This window comes from Montipora foliosa, chromosome 11 (assembly GCF_036669935.1).
Source record: "Montipora foliosa isolate CH-2021 chromosome 11, ASM3666993v2, whole genome shotgun sequence".
Classification (NCBI taxonomy): Eukaryota; Metazoa; Cnidaria; class Anthozoa; order Scleractinia; family Acroporidae; genus Montipora; species Montipora foliosa.
This window is the reverse complement of record NC_090879.1, coordinates 41,748,546-41,766,045: the sequence shown is the minus strand read 5'-3', so window position 1 is coordinate 41,766,045 and position 17,500 is coordinate 41,748,546. Positions and strand designations below refer to the sequence as shown.

The following is a 17,500-nucleotide window of genomic DNA, read 5'->3' as shown; positions in this document are numbered from 1 at the left end:
ATTTCTTGTTTATTTCTATGGTAGTGGATGTTCCCATTAGCGATGCCACAGATGTTAATAGAGGGAAGAACAAGAACTCTTTTGGAACTCTAATGGATTTTGCGTGGCTTTCCAGAAATTCCATCGTCTCAGTTGAACACACGGATGCCCAGTCAAATCGTGCATTTTGAACGTCGCTTATCCGTTTTTTAATAACTGGTAAGGATGGTAACTGATTTGGGCTTAACTTACTGAACGACATAGTGACACAAGAGCGACTGAGTTGAAAGGCTTGGCAAATACGGTGAATAACACTATTTACTTATTTTGTTACATTAGATTCATTATAATGCTACACGGATACTGCAATCAAGTAGTATGATTTTGTGATGCTGGGTGGAAAAGATGAAATATGCCGCAATTTAGAGTGAAACATTACGATTTTGTCACGTATTGTTGTTCCAATTTGTCAGACCTCTAATCATGCGTACACCTAACTGCGGCGTTGCGGCTTTCGTTGGCCCTTTGGTGCAAGGAACAAAAATTGAAGTAAGTGTCGTGTGCAGATAGTTGCTTTAAATCACTGAAGATGAAGGAAAAGACATTGAGTTTTTCGCAGTTGAAGTCCCTGCTATTTGCGTTGGAGCATTTTCCAGAAAAAACACCTCTAAGGTGGTCCTTGATTGCCAAGTATGTTGGTGAAAGCAAGAGTCTAGACAAGACAAGAATTTGTATCGGTGGATCACTGAAACCGAAATGCGGAGGAACAGAAGAGTTTATCCCTACAGCAGACGAGTGTAAAATGGTATCTCAGTGGCTAATGCAGAACCAGCCTGAATTACGAGAAAGCAACGATGAGAGTGAGCTTTTTTAAATGGTCAGAGAAAGTTGCCTTTAAACCTATCGTTTTGTTGCAGCGGAAATTAAAATGCTGTGGCTCCAACATTACCATACGGAACAGGCCATCTTTTCCAATAGTGTACACCAGTCATGGAACTAAAGTGGCAGCTTCATTTCATGGCAACTGCATGAAATGCAAAAACGTTTACTACTACAGCTATTTTGAAGAATTTCCCGTTTTAAATAGCGACAATAACATTGTTGCGAAAGAACAGTGAAGAATCTATTACGACTTTGCCCCAGACTTGCAGTATTTCCAGGTGTCAAATAAAACTTTATTTGAGACGCATTTGGTGAAGAACATTATTTACAATGTTGAAATAGCCACGAGCTCGTTCGAATCACGCACTGATGTGTACAATTTTATGCATCAGGAATTGGATAAGGAAGTTTTGGGTAAACTGGAGAAATTTTCATGACAAAAGAACAACGAAGACGGTGTTTGGAATTTAAACGCAGATCGAGTGGAAGACGGCTATTTTCTCTGGCAGTCAGTAAATCTTTTTATAATACATGGATTTCTGTACTTGTTAAACGTGAAACAAGTGGACATAGAGGGGAAACTGCGAAGTTTAGAGGACATTTGCCTCGAGTCTTGGAAATTGATTTGTAAACTACAAAACAAGTGGATACATCACAGTTGCGAAGTCCCAGGTTGTACTGAAGGTTATATCAGTGTTGATGGCCTAGAGAAAGTATGTCGACCAATGTGCGCTGCGCCTAAAGAAAAACTCCGTGTGAACAAGGGAGAAGGGAATTTTGTGAAATGCTGCACGGATACACCTACCCTTGGAGGGAAATCGCAGAAAGCTTCTAAATTCTGTTGGGAACATTTGTCTTTGCAAGAGAACCCGGACAAGGACGTAGAGAAAACAGTGAACCGGGAGGGAACAAACCAAGTAATTGACAGTGACGCTAGGGTTTATCCTATTGCTGCAGCATCTATTGACGAGAAATTTATTGGAGACATCCCTGAACGTGACGGATTGGAATGCGAACAAGGTGGTTGCAAATCAAAGGACAAGGTGAATCGTTACATGGACCGCACTGCAGGGCTTCTAACAGCGGTACGACCATGCGCGATAATTGTCAAGGCACAGGAGATGTATACTTGTGAATCATGCACCCAAGTGTACGCCTTTTTGCTGTTGACATTCGGGAGGAAGACCGATGACTTAATGAGACTGAAATTTGTGGGCCATGATAGAGATCAGTGCGATCTTCACCCTTTTTTGAGTAACCTGAGTAAGAAAGGAAATGTAGGTGCCAGAATTCCTCTAGATCACGTCAAGTTTCTAGTGGATATGTTTCATGTTATTAAGCATAAAGAGGAGTTTTGTATGCCCCTAAACAATCCAAATTGCCGCTATCATCCTCATTTGGAAGTATTCAAAGAAATCAGAGGAACAAACACCAAATGCGCTGAACAGAGCAATCGCTTTCTGAACAGGTTCAAACACGTGTGTAATGGAATGGCGGAATTTAAGTTAAAAGCATTCTTGTGGTTTGTGATAGAAACACGCAATGAACTTATCAAGGAAGGCTTGAAAGGCAAAGGTAAAAAATCGTAGAATCAGAGAATGAAAATTGGTAAAATAGGAGAATTGGAAAAATCTTAGAATCGGACAATAGGAGAATCGGAAAAATTGTAGAATCAGAGAATGAAAATTGGTAAAATAGGAGAATCGGAAAAATCGTAGAATCAGAGAATGAAAATTGGTTAAATAGGAGAATCGGAAAAATCCTAGATCGGACAATAGGAGAATCGGAAAAATCGTAGAATTGGTAAAATAGGAGAATCAGAAAAATCGTAGAATCAGAGAATGAAAATTGGTTAAATAGGAGAATCGGACAATAGGAGAATTGAAAAAATCGTAGAATCAGAGAATGAAAATTGGTAAAATAGGAGAATCGGGAAAATCGTAGAATCGGAAGAATCGCAGAATCTGAACAAGCGGAGAATCTGAAGAATCGGAAGAATCGTACGTCAGAAGTCATATTTTACTATTGTATGATTTAGCCATAATCGCACCTTCTGGGCGCCGTTAGAGCACAGCCTTGAGTCGGAAGGTTCAAATAAACTTGTATGCGTTGTACGTGTATGTTTATCATTACAGGTGTGAACTTTTAGCTTTTGTTTTTACGTATATCATTAAATGCATAACTTTTTCACTTCTGTTTACGTTAACAAAAAGAGTTCACGTGCCAATTGTGTAAGGATAATTGTTCTCAGATTCATCACATCTTTTTGATAACTCTCAATTTTTGGTGCGTCTTATATAACCGAGTATTTTCACGTAATTTTCAGTTTGAGAACTTAGCTTGATTATATTGCTAATTTGGGGTGTGTCTTATAACTGAGTGCGTCTTATAGCCGAATAGCTATGGTAATCCATTAGTTTCTCACACGTTTCTGCGGAGAGTAAGGGTTTGTTGTTAGCTTTGGCTCTTCAAAATTGTAGAACTTTGGCAATTTGGTTTTGATTGTTGTTGTACTCTACATTGAGTGAAGCAGTTCCTACCGGAATCATTAGTGAGCCATCAAACAAACATAGTTTGAATCTTGAGTCTTGTAATTGTGGATTTTCGGTTTGCGCAATCCTTGACAGATCGTCGCAGCTCATCACGTTGCACGTGGCGCCGGTATCGAGTTGACATTTTAGTTCGGTTCTTAAACGACCTGAATCACTAAGAAAGTTCAAATGTGCGAAAATTTGCTTCCCTTGACCTTTCACGGATGAAACTTCTTCGATTTGGAATATTTCTTCATCAGTGTCGTTTTCGTCGGCAAGTGCGTGTACATGTTGTTTTGTTGATTTTGGTGATAAGCAGACTAAGGCAAAATGGTTTTTCTTTCCACATGTGTTACATGTTTGTCCAAAGGCCGGACATTCTTTCAATTTGTGGTCTTGATCACGTCCACAGTGGTAGCATTTCCGTTTTGTGCTGCTTGGCTTTTTCGGCGTTTTGTTGTTTGGGGGGCGGCGTTGTGCTTGCTTTCCCGTTTGGCCTCGTGTTGTTCACTTCTGACACCATATTTCAAACAAAGTTTGGAAGTGAATGATGGTAAGCCATCTTTAATCAACTCTGGGCCGCTCCTAGTTGAATGCTCTTGTATATATATCAAAACATGATTGACAGACATGTAAATATACCAGAAGTTAAGCTTACCAGAAGTGTATATCGTAACAGTTTTGAGACTGGGGTCTCAACTCAGAGATGAAGCCTGTCTGGTGGACGTATTTCACAGGCAGAACGAGTTTTTGATAGTGCATTAGCCCCTTTGTATCCCCTTTCCTTCTAACATGACAACTTCTTGGGGGGTGTCACTCTATGAACTTTGAACTTCTGATGCGATTGTCTTCTAGCATGGACAGTATTTCTCCTTAGTCAGACGCCAGCCTTCATTTCCACTATGTAAGATATCTCTGTGTTCCACCCTTACAGATGACCTTAGCGGGCTGCCAGGTTTTCTTTACAGGATCTTGCACGTGCACAGTTTCATCCTCACACAAACCAGGAAGTTCTCGGTGTGTCTGTTATTGTAATGCATCTGGTTGTCCAGCCTCATTTTTATTCAATTTGCACTTATTTTTGGTTTATGATGGAAAGATTCCCTGGAAGTGTAGATTTAAATGTATTAGAGTTCAGCAGGTGAAGCCACATTGGAGCTCAGAGGCATTGCTCTCAGTGCCAACAAGGTTAAGACTCTGTATTCTCCATCTTCTCAAGCTCTGCATAGTGATGGTACTGCTGGGCCAGTATCAGTGGCAAAGCAGATACACTAACAATTTATCTTCCTTCCTTTATACTTGCGTGGTATGGTTACTGTGCCAATCTGCTTAATTATCTGGAGCCACTATGTGCCACTATGTGCCAAGAGAATTGCTTCATTTTCTTTAAAGCTCAGAGTTTAAGGTTGCCCTTATAGTCAAACCTCTCTGGGGTATTAACACGAAGAAGTCGAATGGGCAGAACGTTGCTTTGCTAATCTGTGTCTACATTACACTGAAGGTTGACTTTTTTTTTTTACTTATGATTGACTTACTTCTAGCGCTGCCAACCCTTCATCGCGCATGCCCTGTCTATCTTCCATCAGGTTGCTTTCGATTTTGCTGATTGTTATAATTTCATTATCGTCATGGAGGTCATCTTCAATGGAGTGAATAACCTTTTTATACCCCGACTTTGTATGATTGGGTTGTTTTTCTTTATTAGACCTATAAACTACTCGCCAATGGTTGACCTTGCCACACTTTATATAAGCACAAGCAAAATCTTGGGCACATGGATGCATGGACTTTGTGCTCTTTGCATTCCAGAATACTGAGACAATGCTAAAAGTGTTTGTACAGGGTCACAGAAAGTGTTGCTTGATCTTCCTTGTCAAAAATAACAATTTCAACTTTGATGGAAGATAGCAAATGCAAAATGGAACATGTCAAAAATCACTTACACTGCTTGGTTGAAAATTTTAATTTTATCAATTACTCAAAACAATTTCAGAAAACTTTAAAATCGCTTGTAGCTTAAACCTCTAGAATAGGACTACTTATGGTCGGTTTGGGTACCTAGCACAGAAAAAATAACCTTCGAACAAAAGAGTACTTCAAGCTACATTCAAGGCGCATTAAGATGATGTTTATTTTATTCTCGTAGTCGAAATATTGGAAAAATAAGAAACTTTTAAAATCTGACACCTCAACCTTATGACGAGACCTTAAGGCCCTAATTGATTGTCGTGGAATTGTTATTCATAGTTGGTTTTTTATAGGTGGTGCGTTATATTTTGGACCGGAATGCTTGTCTGTTACCTGCTTACTTTGTTATAAATGAGGTACATAAATATACTGGTAAAAACAATTTTTTTAACAGTATGTAACTAAGAAATTATTTGAAGTGTAGACTATAGATGAAAGAGGGAAATGATCCTTGCACTTATCTGGACAATTTAAGCAATTGTCTCTTGTAGACACTTGAAAAAACCAGGTGCCTGCAACAGGATTCCAAACCCATGACCTCTGTGATGCCGGGGCAATGCTCTATCCACTGAGCTGTAAAGGCATGAGTGAGAGGATCATTTCTTTTTCGTCTATAGCCTTCACTGCTTTATAATATACATGACTTTAATTTGGTCCTTTCTCAGGAACACATGAGCCTATAAGCAAATTGACTTGCTCTCAACTGTTGAGCTTCATAACTCAGTTGGTAGATTGTTGCACGGGCATGGCAGAGGTCATGGGTTCAAGTCCCATTGGAGCCACCTGAGTTTTTCAGGTGTCTATAAGTGACAATTACTTAAAATGTGCAGATAACTGTTAGCCTAAGGATGATTTCTGTCTTTCATCTGTAGCCTGTAATTCAAACATATACATTTCTTTCATCAAATCCTTTCACAGAAACATGAACTTTTTGGCCGGGATTGTGGATAATTAAATGTTGTGTCCAGTTTCACTGAATTCCTTAGTTTCATAAAAATAATGAACTAACCAAGGTCAATTGCCCCTTGGGAATTGATCAAGATGTAATAGGCCAAAAAGAAAAACTTATCCATTGGGCTGTTGAAACAAGGGGTATTAAAGACAATAAAATAATAACCAGGCAGGTATGATTATCTCTGACAAAGTTTTCAGCTCTTTTATCTACTGGATACATCATGAATAACAATTCAGTGATATTTTGATAATTATATAATGCAACCAATCATGCAGATGTATGCCATGATATATCTCATCACCAGATTTACAAAACTTTTCCTGAAGGCAAAGTCAAGCCTCACTGGGTATGTAAAGACGTTTATTTTTATGTGTGCATGTACATGTAGCATGTTGTTTAATTTCCTGCCATTTCTGCCTGTGGATGTGTGCCAACATGCACATGGACGTAGCCTGGTATTTTTCTTATACCTGGGACCTTTTATGTTAAATTCCCCTCTACCTAATGTTCGGTGTGTGTAAAGAGTATATATAATAAATACACCTACTATCTGCATGTATGTTAGATGGAATAGATGGAGAAGCAGCATTAAAAAAATTCACAGTGATTCTCTTAAGACTGGTTAATGAGTAAATATGAACAAAAAGTAAAGGCAGTGGTTTCTGGATCTAGAAAGAGCATTGTACAGATAACCTAATGAGTAATCTCAAACATACATGTATTCTAAATGAACAAAATTAATGCGTGGCTAACAGAAATTAAAACCCTCCCCAAATTTCATTTTAGAAAAGGGAGGTCTTTGAAAGACATACTCATTAGAGCAAAGCTCTAAGGTCTTGGAATTTTCTATCTTGACCAGTAGGATTCGTTTTTGGCCTGCCTACACCATTTGGCTAGCTTTTGAGAAAAAGGCCTTTGAAATGTCTAGTTCCAGTTCCCCCTCCAGGACCTTGGTCACTATATTTAGCATTTTCGCCTGATTTGCATTTATTTGTTAGGTAAAATTACATTTTAGATCAATGGCATTGACTAAAACTTCAGAAGACAGGGTTCGTACAGGTCATGGAAAACCTGGAAAGTCATGGAATTGTAGTATTTCAGTTTCCGGGCCTCGAATGGAATTTAATTGTCGGTCATTGAAAGTCATGGAAAATTATAGTTACGTGTGGTACGTAAATTATTGCAGAACTGAAAGCAAGGACAAAATAAAATGCAGGCAAGTTATGTCAGAAAATACCCCAAAAAGAAGGACGATTTTGACAATTTTCGAAACTGGCAGCTAAACTTTAGGTCATGGAAAACGGGAAAAAGTCATGGAAATGGTCGTGGAAAGTCATGAAATTTGAAAAACTCTTAAGAGTACGAACCCTGGAAGAGACATTTTGTTGCTTTAAATTTCACAGATTTCAAAATCTTGCTCTGGAAAACTGTAGTAAGCTAGCCACCTTAAGTCAGGTTTTATATAGGCACACTTCGTTTTCTAAGCAAGCTGTGATCATGGCACAGTCCAAAGGAATAACTGAAATTACAAGTATTCATTCGAGGTTTTTCCTAGTTTGAAGCTTGAGCTTGCAAAAAATATATATCTCAGCCCTTCACATTATCGTGGTCAAGATATCGGTAAGATTCTTGTGAAGCCTATATAGTAAGAATTTTGCAATCTTGTAAGAGTTTTATAAGAATCTTGCGAGATTTTGTAAGAGCTATCATGTCAGAACCTGGGAGAGTTGAAAACACTGACCCCTAGTCCATGGACTACCCCTATGGACTTGTAACCCCCACAATTAGTGCTAAACCCAAACATCCATTTTAAATGGCATTGGTCAACCGTATTTAAGTCTAAGCACCCATTGTAAAAAGGTTATTAAGGGTTAGGGCTAGGATGACTTTATGTAAGTAAAAGTGCATGAAAATGGTGCAATTACTGGATTTAGTTGCATGTGACCATGCAAACAAAAATAAACAAGGTACATGCAATGTAAATATATAATCAATTCAGTTCAAGATTTCAATAGTACTCATTTCAAATAGTATTTGTTAGAATTAGTCTATTTTAGGGTAGCCCATCGGGGTAGTCCATGCACTGGGGGTCAGTGTTTTCCACTCTCCAGTCTGAGTGAGATGTATGTCAGAATCTTATAAGATCTTCTAAGATGTATGCCAGAATCTTGCAAGATTTCGTAAGATCTTAAAATGAATCTAGTAAAATCTTAAGAAGAATCTTGTAAGATCTTAAAAGATGTTTTATGATTTTGCTAAAATCTTCTAAGATCGTGTAAGAGTCTTGCAAGATCGCACAAGATCTTATAAGAATCTTGTAAGAATCTTGTAACAAGATCTTGTAAGGGTCTTGTGAGATTCTTAATTGAGAACCTTAATAAGAATCTTACTAATAATTATAAGATCTGTTTCGTGACTCGTATTTTGTACGCATTTCTAAGTTGTGGAAGTCTATTCCAGAGTATACTAAATCTGGAAGCTTGCTAGAATCATTTAAGAAGGAACTTAAGTCATTTTTCTATAAAAGACTTACCATTGTTTTCAACTGAGATGACCTTCGCTCTTACAAGTTAGTTTGTCTTAAGTGTCATTGTCTGAACATATTTACTAGTTGTACATGTTGAAACGTTTCATACGTTCCTACTGCTCTCTACCCTATTGAACCGTATTTATAGTTTCGAGTTTTTGAACTTTTTCCTCTTCCATATATAGTTACATATAAACCTTCATCTGAATCGTTTCATTATCACATGTTTTTTGAATTTACACTATTTATGTAGTTTGTTTGTTAATAAGTTAATTGTCTTCTGTGTAGCAAGGGGTGTTAATTTGCAAATGGGTGGCTTTGTATCTTTTTTTCTTTTAGGGGCTGGGTCGGGTAATTTACCTAGTAGGGGACCTTGTGTCCTATTGTAATATTACCTGCCCCTGGGCGAATTCGTTAAATAAATAAATAAATAAATAAATAAATAAATAAATAAGATCTTCACCTATCCTGCCTGACCATTTGGTCACACTTGAAACTGCCTCTTGTTCATGACATGCATTTTGCATTTGTCTTATTTATTTAATCTAAATTATGTCATATGGTTTGAACATAACTGGCATAACTACATGTCTTTTTGCTTCTTTTAGGCAATTGCAAAGCTGCTCTCAGATTTCATAGAAACTTTCAGACCACTTGCCCACATGGTGTCTGTAATAGGTATTCCTGTTGTAATTTTTGCCAATAACAATTATGATTATTATTTTTTCCACAGCTTTATTGGGTACTCCTCTTGTAATACGCAATATAAATTTATAATACAACACAAGAAAAAATAATAAATAAATAAAAGAAAAGAAGCAAAACCCAAAAGAGGCACCGCCCCTAGATTAAAACCTAGGTTAAAATAAAGTAAAATGAATACTCAAACATTCGTACAAAAAATAAAATAAATTACGAGTGGCATGGGTACGTAGGGACTAGTGTCCATGTGCAGGGGTAATTGATTTCATATACCCGCAACAGGTGAGTGCTCATTAATTTACAAAGAAAAAGTTGAAAGGCAGTAGGCGAGGTAAAACTGGTTGGGGGTGCTATTCTGTTGAAGTATGAGGCCTGAAAAGTTGATGTTTTGCAAAAAGGGGTGCGAAGATTAAAGGAGTTACTTAGTCTTGTACGACCATGGGAAACAAAAGATACTTAATTCAGAACATCTAAATCGGTACTACAGTAAAGGCATTTATAATAAAGATCAAATCTTTAAGTTCACGAGATAGAAAAAGGGAAAGTAAGTCTAGCAAAGACAGCTCTTTGTAGGACGTCTTGCTTACACGTCTCTGCACCTGTTCCGCCTTAGCATTCCGAGTAATATAAGTGGGCGACCATATGTGGGTGGCATAACACAGCTGTGACTTGACCAAAGACAAATAAAGCGAGCGCCTAACAGAGATGCCAGTATGCAGGGGACAAGTCCGTTTAAGCAAACCAAGAAGCTTGTTTGCTTTTGCAGTGATAGTGTGGATGTGTGAGTCCCAAGAGAGTGTACTAGTTGTGATGACGCCAAGATCTTTTTCTTCTGAAACGCGTGTCAGGGCTGTGCCATCAAGGGTGTAGTCAAAAGCAATCGCAGTCTTTTTTCTAGTCACAGTTAGTACTTTACATTTGGACATATCTAATATTATTGCACTGCGACCTGACGTGCATATTAGAGAGAGTGTCTGGTATGAGGTCACAGTGTTATAGCTTGGTGTCATCGGCGTAGAGTGCAACCTTCACACAGTAAGCAGCTTCGTCCAGCAGATCATTTATGAACAAAATGAACATCAGGGGCCTAAAATGCTCCCCTGCGGATTGCCAGAGGTTACAGGAGACCAATGAGAAGCTGCACCCTCAAGAACCATCCTTTGTTTACGCTCAGTTAGGTAGTCCTTGAAGCAGCAGAACAGTTGACCTTTTACGCTGTAAAGCCTCAGCTTTGCCAGAAGAACGCTATTATCGACAGTGTCAAAGGCCTTAGCAAAGTCCAGGTAAATAAAATCTGACTGAATGTTCTTATCCAAGGCATGATCGGCTGTGTGTAAGACTGACAAAAGCTGGGTTACACAAGAACGATTTGGCAGGAATCCATGCTGCAGTACGCTTATCAAGTCTTTCAAATGTTTGTAAAAGCGATTGCCCACGCAGCGCCCCAAAACTTTGCTAAGAAGTGGGAGTAAGGATATAGGGCGATAATTTTCTGCAGCTTCTTTAGAATCTTTCTTGTGGATAGGTGTAACATCAGCAGATTTCCATTCACAAGGAATTTGACCTATGTTTAGTGCGTGATTAAAAAGGGAACACAAGCCGGGTGCCATTTGCTCGCTGCACTCCTTCGGCAGGCAAGCTGGAATTTTGTCTGGACAGCATGCTTTTGTTGTGTCCAGTTCACTCGAGCGTTCCATTACTTCATCCATCGAAAGCTCAAGTTGCGAAATTTCCCTATCAGTGATGGAAGAGTTGGTAATATATTCACTGTTGTTGAGGCCAGAAGTTGTTTGGAAAAAGACAGAGCAGATATATTCTTTTATTAAAAAGTTCAGCTTCTCCTACAGGGGTTTGAGCTACCTCGTGTTGTATGAGATCATCAACTTAGCGCCAGATCGCCCACCCAGAAGAGCTTTATGATAGCTCCAGAAATGTTTAGGATTATCTTTACAGCATGCTTCAATTTTCGTCAAGTATCGTTGGTGTTTAGTTCTCACCAAGACCTTGATGGTCTGGCTTAAAGTACTGAGTTTTCGATTGCGCTCAGGAGTTTTGTTCAGGCGGAATTTTTTCAGGGAAGTAAACTTTTTGCAAAACCAATGGCGCACTTTGCTGTCAATCCAAGGCGGAGAGTTAGTTTCGCGAACTGTTTCGATCGGTATGTGATCTTTTACGGTGGATAGAAATAGGGCATTCCAGTTATCCCAAAATTCGTTGATGTCAGCTAATGCAGCAATCTCGAAAGGGCACTCTAGAAAGAGAGTCCCTAAGATCATCAAAGTTCTTGTTCTTGAAATCATATACTTGCCGCTTGACTCCCATTGCCCCTTTAAACTTCAGCATTATCATGAATTCAACAGTGTAGTGATCAGAAGGAAATAAATTCCCATGTATGAAATGTTGAAGCATAGTCAATGATCTCTGACCAGTTAGTTAACAACAGATCGAGCTTGTTACCCACAAGCTGCGTAGGGCCAGGAATACACTGCTGAAAGAAATTATCGGCCCTGAGCTCACAGAAAACATTATGATCTGCTTGACTACCGGTGTGTGTTGGAGCCGACTGATCGCAAGACCAGTCCAGTTCTGGTAAGTTAAAATCACCAAAAGCTACCAGGCAAGTGGACTCGTTGTTCACACAAAGCGACATGTTTAACTCCCATAATGGCTCAGGCGAATTGTCAGGATGATAGAAGCAGTAGAGCAATAAAGGCTTGTCATGCCCTTTTGTAAGTTCCACCACAACCAGCTCAGTTCCTACCCTTTCCAGGTCAATATTTCTAGAAAAGCAATCAAAACCCCTCGTCCATGGCCGTCTCTGTCCCGGTGAAAAATGTTATAGCCAGGGAGAATTTGACAGTCTACAAGGGTAGAATTAAGCCACGACTCGCAGAGTGAGATGACCTTGCACAATCGTCAGGGGAATCCACAATGGCTTTCAGGCTTTGAGTAGTCAAGTAAAGAACACGAAGCAAGTCATTCCACTGATGTGGGTGGGGATTTTAGAGAAATATCCATACATAGTGCAATGTCAACGTCCAGGTGGAAATCAGGAGGAGCATGACACTTTGACCAATTTACTCATTGTTGACGAAGTGGGGCGGGGAAGCTGTGTTTAAGAGAAGCTGGACTTCGATTAACTAGCAAAAGCTGAGCATATTCTCGTCCAAAGATACAAATTATGACTTCTGGCTGTCGACCCGGTAAAGATTGGGTCGAATCAGTCACAGAGGAGCAAAAACTTAGTACAACTATAGACACGAAACGAAGATGTGCGGAGGCCATGATGGCTTAGTTTGCGGACCAAATATAATAAATATTATAAAGTGCTTTTTTTTCATAATACATAATACTGAATAACAAACATGGTTTTGTTAATAGGTTTCTCATTAAAAATGAATATTGAATAAATAAATAAATAAATAAATAAATAAAATATGTTTAATTCATGTCCTAGCAGCAATGAGCTGAATTACAGGATTTCAGGTCAGAAGATTCATGAAATAATTAATACCATAATGAGATAATGAATGGAATTATATGGCATTTATTTTCAGTTCAAGAGCAAACTTATTCGTGACGAATTCACTAAACCTATTTGTATTACACGGCTTCAAGAATCTGCGGTTGGTGCATCGAGGCCTCAACTGATAAGAGGAAGCAGCCACATTGATATGGTCTAACACAAGTTGATATAAAGGATTCTGTGGTGTTAGGCCAGATATGAACTGTTAGCATGCTGCTATTCTGCACTCTTGTAGTGTGACTATGTTGGCATTAACTAGGGCCTCATTACAATCCTTGCCTGGACAAATTATGGCCATTGCGTGCTTCTGTATCCTCTCCAATGAGTCAGAGAGATATGGCGGCAGGTTGGCATATACTATGCTAGCGTACTCAAGAGTTGATTGCCTGAATGAGCAATAGACTTTAACAATGTTCCGAGCAGGGACGCCACAGCGTTTAAGCTGCCTAATAGCATAGAGGTGGCGGTTGGCTTTTTTCACTGTAAAGTTGCATTGAGCCTCCCACGTCAAGTCGTGAGAAATAAGGACGCGAATAAATTTGAATGACTTAACTTCCAAAAAGGAGCTGCCCGGGGCAATAGGAGGACACTGAAAACTATTAAAGTGTAAAAAGTCAACAGCCAAAACCTTGCATTTAACTGGATTGAGACATATTACTGCTTGAAGCAAATGATTGAACCTGCAAGACAGTGGATGGTAAAACGGATGGCGCGTTCCTGGGAATAATTATTTCAGTAGCAGTGAGATCGTCCATGTATTTTGCACGTGGGAGCCAGTATTGGAGGAAGTCATTAGACATAACCGCGAACAATATCGGCCCTAGATGAGCACCCTGTGATATGCCGCCATTTAACTTCAGAGACGGTGACGTTGCGGATCCTATTCTAACTAGGTAAAGGTAAAGGTACACGTTATTTAACGTCGGAAGTTCCTTTACTCTCTAGAGAGTACTCTCCCAGGAAGCCGACGGTGCGCTCATTTTACCCCCCTCTTTCCATCAGTGCTCCGTTTTAAGGGTATTTAAAGCTACTTAGGCTACACTGAAAGGAAAGAAGTCGAAACAAGGATGTCAGATCCGGGGATCGAACTCAGGACCTTATGCACCAAGGCCGCGCACTAACCGACTGTGCAACTCTTGCTCCTAAGACCTGCCTTCTTGAAAGGACGCCATCCACGCGGGGATGGATATCTTTGTTACCTACCTTTGCTAGCAAAATGTGATAGTCTATAAAATCAAAACCGGAGATAAGCGCCGGCCTGATGGGCCTTCTGGCTCGTAAGCAGTGACTTTTATAAAGTCAAAATCTTTTTTCAAGTCTGTGAAGAACCATCTGACCCATACACTGCAACGTTCTAACACCTCTAATGCCAAAGGGAGGAGGTATACAATTGCATGTTCAGTCGATCTCCCAGCCACCGCAAATTGCCTGGTGTCAAGCTGTCATAAGATGTCTGGGAGGGCTCTATATAAAGGGAACCGTCCATTATTTTGGCAATTGGCAAGGTGAGATGAGGTAGGTCGTCCTGATATCAGTGTCAATGCTTCAGACTTCAACAGGGTCGGTAGATACTCCTTTTTAAGTGATGTGTTGTACAACACAGCTATGATGGGTGAGAAAAAGCGAACATCTTCAGGATCAGGGCAGGGACCCCATCGGTAACCAGTATTTTGATGTTCCTTGTACACTGTTTGTAGTCTTGGAAAAATTAATGAGTAAGTTCTTTCAAAAAGAATAGGACTGATGGCTTTGCCAAGCACCCTTTCTTACAGTCTCGGGGAGGAGGGGGCTGAACTGTGAAGGGTACGGCTCATGATATTGGGTGCAAAGCATAGACAAGGCATCTCTGGCAGCCACTATGCAGCCCATGTTTGATGTTTGAACACTGCACCTCTGCCGGGTTTCCTTATGAACAAACACAATCTCCAGCTGGCCTCAATCGCTTTATCGCACTGGATGATCAGGTCCCGTAGCAGTCTATGTTCGTTTTTACACACTCCCTCCGGTTTATGTACATAACATTTATAACCCCTATCCAAGTTGGCTTTGCCACATAACTTCCAGTGTACATACCTTGCAACGCTGTGATGCCTTTTCTTATCCCTCTGAGCCAGTTTGCAACACTCACAACGTGACTAGCAGTTTCCCCATTTTCAGAGCTTATTGAACAAAGGAGCGAGTCCTCACTTTTGTCAACGTGATACTTGATGTAATTTGCATGGAGCGCCTGTTCCTCAGCACTTCAATTCAGTGCTGCAATGCCTCAGTACACCTCTTCACATCACCTTTGCTTTGCCACAGCCAAGAATTGGCTAGATCTTCCTTCTCCATTTCCTTGAGAACTTGACCATGTAATTTCTTGTTGTGGCAGAGCCTCAATTTCTCCCTGATTTCTTTCCTCTTAAACTGTTCTGGCTCTACAACTTCACTTACATTTAAATGTCCGTGAAGCTTCACCATTTTGAGCATCTCTTCAGTGCTGCTGTTTATATACACCAAGTAAGACTATTTTCTTCAGCCCTAACACAGCTTTCAACACTTGCAAGTCCTCTTCCACCTTCATTCCTGCTCACAAACATCCTTGAAATGCCACTCTTAGGGTTCAATTTTCTTGCATGTGTGCTGATCCAAGATTTTCAGTTCATCCATTCTCCATGCAATAATACCACCGCCATATCTCATAGTGACGTACATAGCCCAAGTGTTTATCACTTTGATCTTATTGCGACCATTAAGTTTGGACTGTAGCGCAACGCGAGTTCTTCTCAAATACTCTTTTACATAAGCATCTTTCGTCTTGTCACATTAAACAGTTATTATTATTGCATTGTACTTTACTTGTCTGATATTATGTGCGTGACTGACAAAATATTAATTTTGACATTAAAAAACCATTGATTGAATATTTTGATGTTTTGAAGAATAAAAGAATTAGGTCCTTGGCGTTTTTATTGTATGTAAGATGCTACAACTGCATGGTATATTGTACCTTTTATTGTCATAATTTGCCTTATCATGCTTTCATATGATGTTTACTGTTTACCACAGGCCGTCCCACCCTTCTTCCTGTTATTGGTCATCCTGGTTCCTCAATCACCGTTTGGAAACTTGACCCTAACACTCTTAGTTTCCCACTCAAAGGGCTACTGCCATATGACAAGGTATTTTAGTTGACTGTGTTTTGAAACGTTTTAAATCAACATTATTGTGTATTTGTCTTCAGTGGCCACGGTTAATTTTGGCTGCAATTGGAAACATTTCTGGAAAAAAAAACAGAAACCAAAAATCTCATTAAGACTCCAATGTTGTCAGGAGTACCTACATGCAGTTGTTAAAGAAATGAAGTTGTCTGTGTTAAGGCTGTTTCCTTGTAGAAAACGTTAATTAAACAGAACCAAAGTTAACCCCTTTGGAGAAGGAATAGGTCTGAGCAATAAATTTAGATAGTCTACTCCATTCAGTTTTCATCATAAAGAAACTCTATCAGCCATTACTATAGGCCACTCCGGAAAATACCATAATAATCTTTGTCTGTCCCCCCAAATTTTGCATAAGCATTGTTTCTAGTTTCTCTTGGGACTTACAATGGTCCCAAGAGAAAACAAAAAACAATGCTTATGCAAAATTTGGAGGGACAAACAAAGAGTATTATGGTATTTTTCGGAGTGGCCTATTCCTTTTTTTAGAGATGCACACCTTAATGACAAATTGAAACAGAATATTGCAACGTTAATTTTGCATGTATTCAGCCTGTTACCCTTTCCAGACAAAAAAGAAACAGACTGGATCTGGTTTTGGCTGCGGTGCATTTCCTTGTAACTTGTATCCCTATGATCAGTGTTGCTTTTTTACAAATTCTATTGTTTTTTTTTTTCATTTTCATAGCCTAGATAGCAGCATTTTGTTGTACCAAACTAATTTTTTTAGGGAATTAAACAGTATCTTTGTTTCTGAGTTTATCTCAAGTGATAAGAAGCCATTTCGCAGATCTTTCTGAATCCCCAAACATATTTCAGAAACGGGAGAACCAAGTTCTAGAAGAACTCAATGGAATACTAAGGGTGCGTTCGATTGACCGTATTTCGGAATAAGAATACATGGAATATAAGTTAGAAATCCTTCGTTTTTACGGAAATTCACATTAAAATTGTCAAACATCCGCTAAAACGCTATTTTAAACATGTTTTTATTATCCTTGCTGCTTCGAAACGCGCCAAACATACCGTTTTAATCATCACTCCACGTATTCTTATTCCGGAATAGGGTCAATCGAACGCGCCCTAAGGGTTGTCATCAGTGATGACATCCTGGTATTGGCATTGGTCAAAAATGGTCCGAAATATCCAAGGATGGAAACTAGAGAAAGCTGTCGGCCACAGTTGTTGTTGTAAAGTCGTTCTCGAGAGCGAATACCAGAGCCATGATTGACT

The 17,500-nt window shown here is 39.4% G+C and overlaps 1 protein-coding gene across 1 annotated transcript in view; it reads left to right on the top strand.

Moving 5' to 3' along the window:
- LOC137977852 (mediator of RNA polymerase II transcription subunit 23-like) overlaps window positions 1-17,500 on the top strand; it is a 100,622-nt gene that overhangs the window by 29,140 nt on the left and 53,982 nt on the right. The window contains exons 7-10 of the mRNA XM_068825199.1: window positions 5,654-5,716; window positions 6,620-6,661; window positions 9,451-9,520; window positions 16,119-16,231. Of these exons, the coding sequence (XP_068681300.1) occupies window positions 5,654-5,716; window positions 6,620-6,661; window positions 9,451-9,520; window positions 16,119-16,231 (288 nt within the window). The remainder of the gene's footprint in view (window positions 1-5,653; window positions 5,717-6,619; window positions 6,662-9,450; window positions 9,521-16,118; window positions 16,232-17,500) is intronic.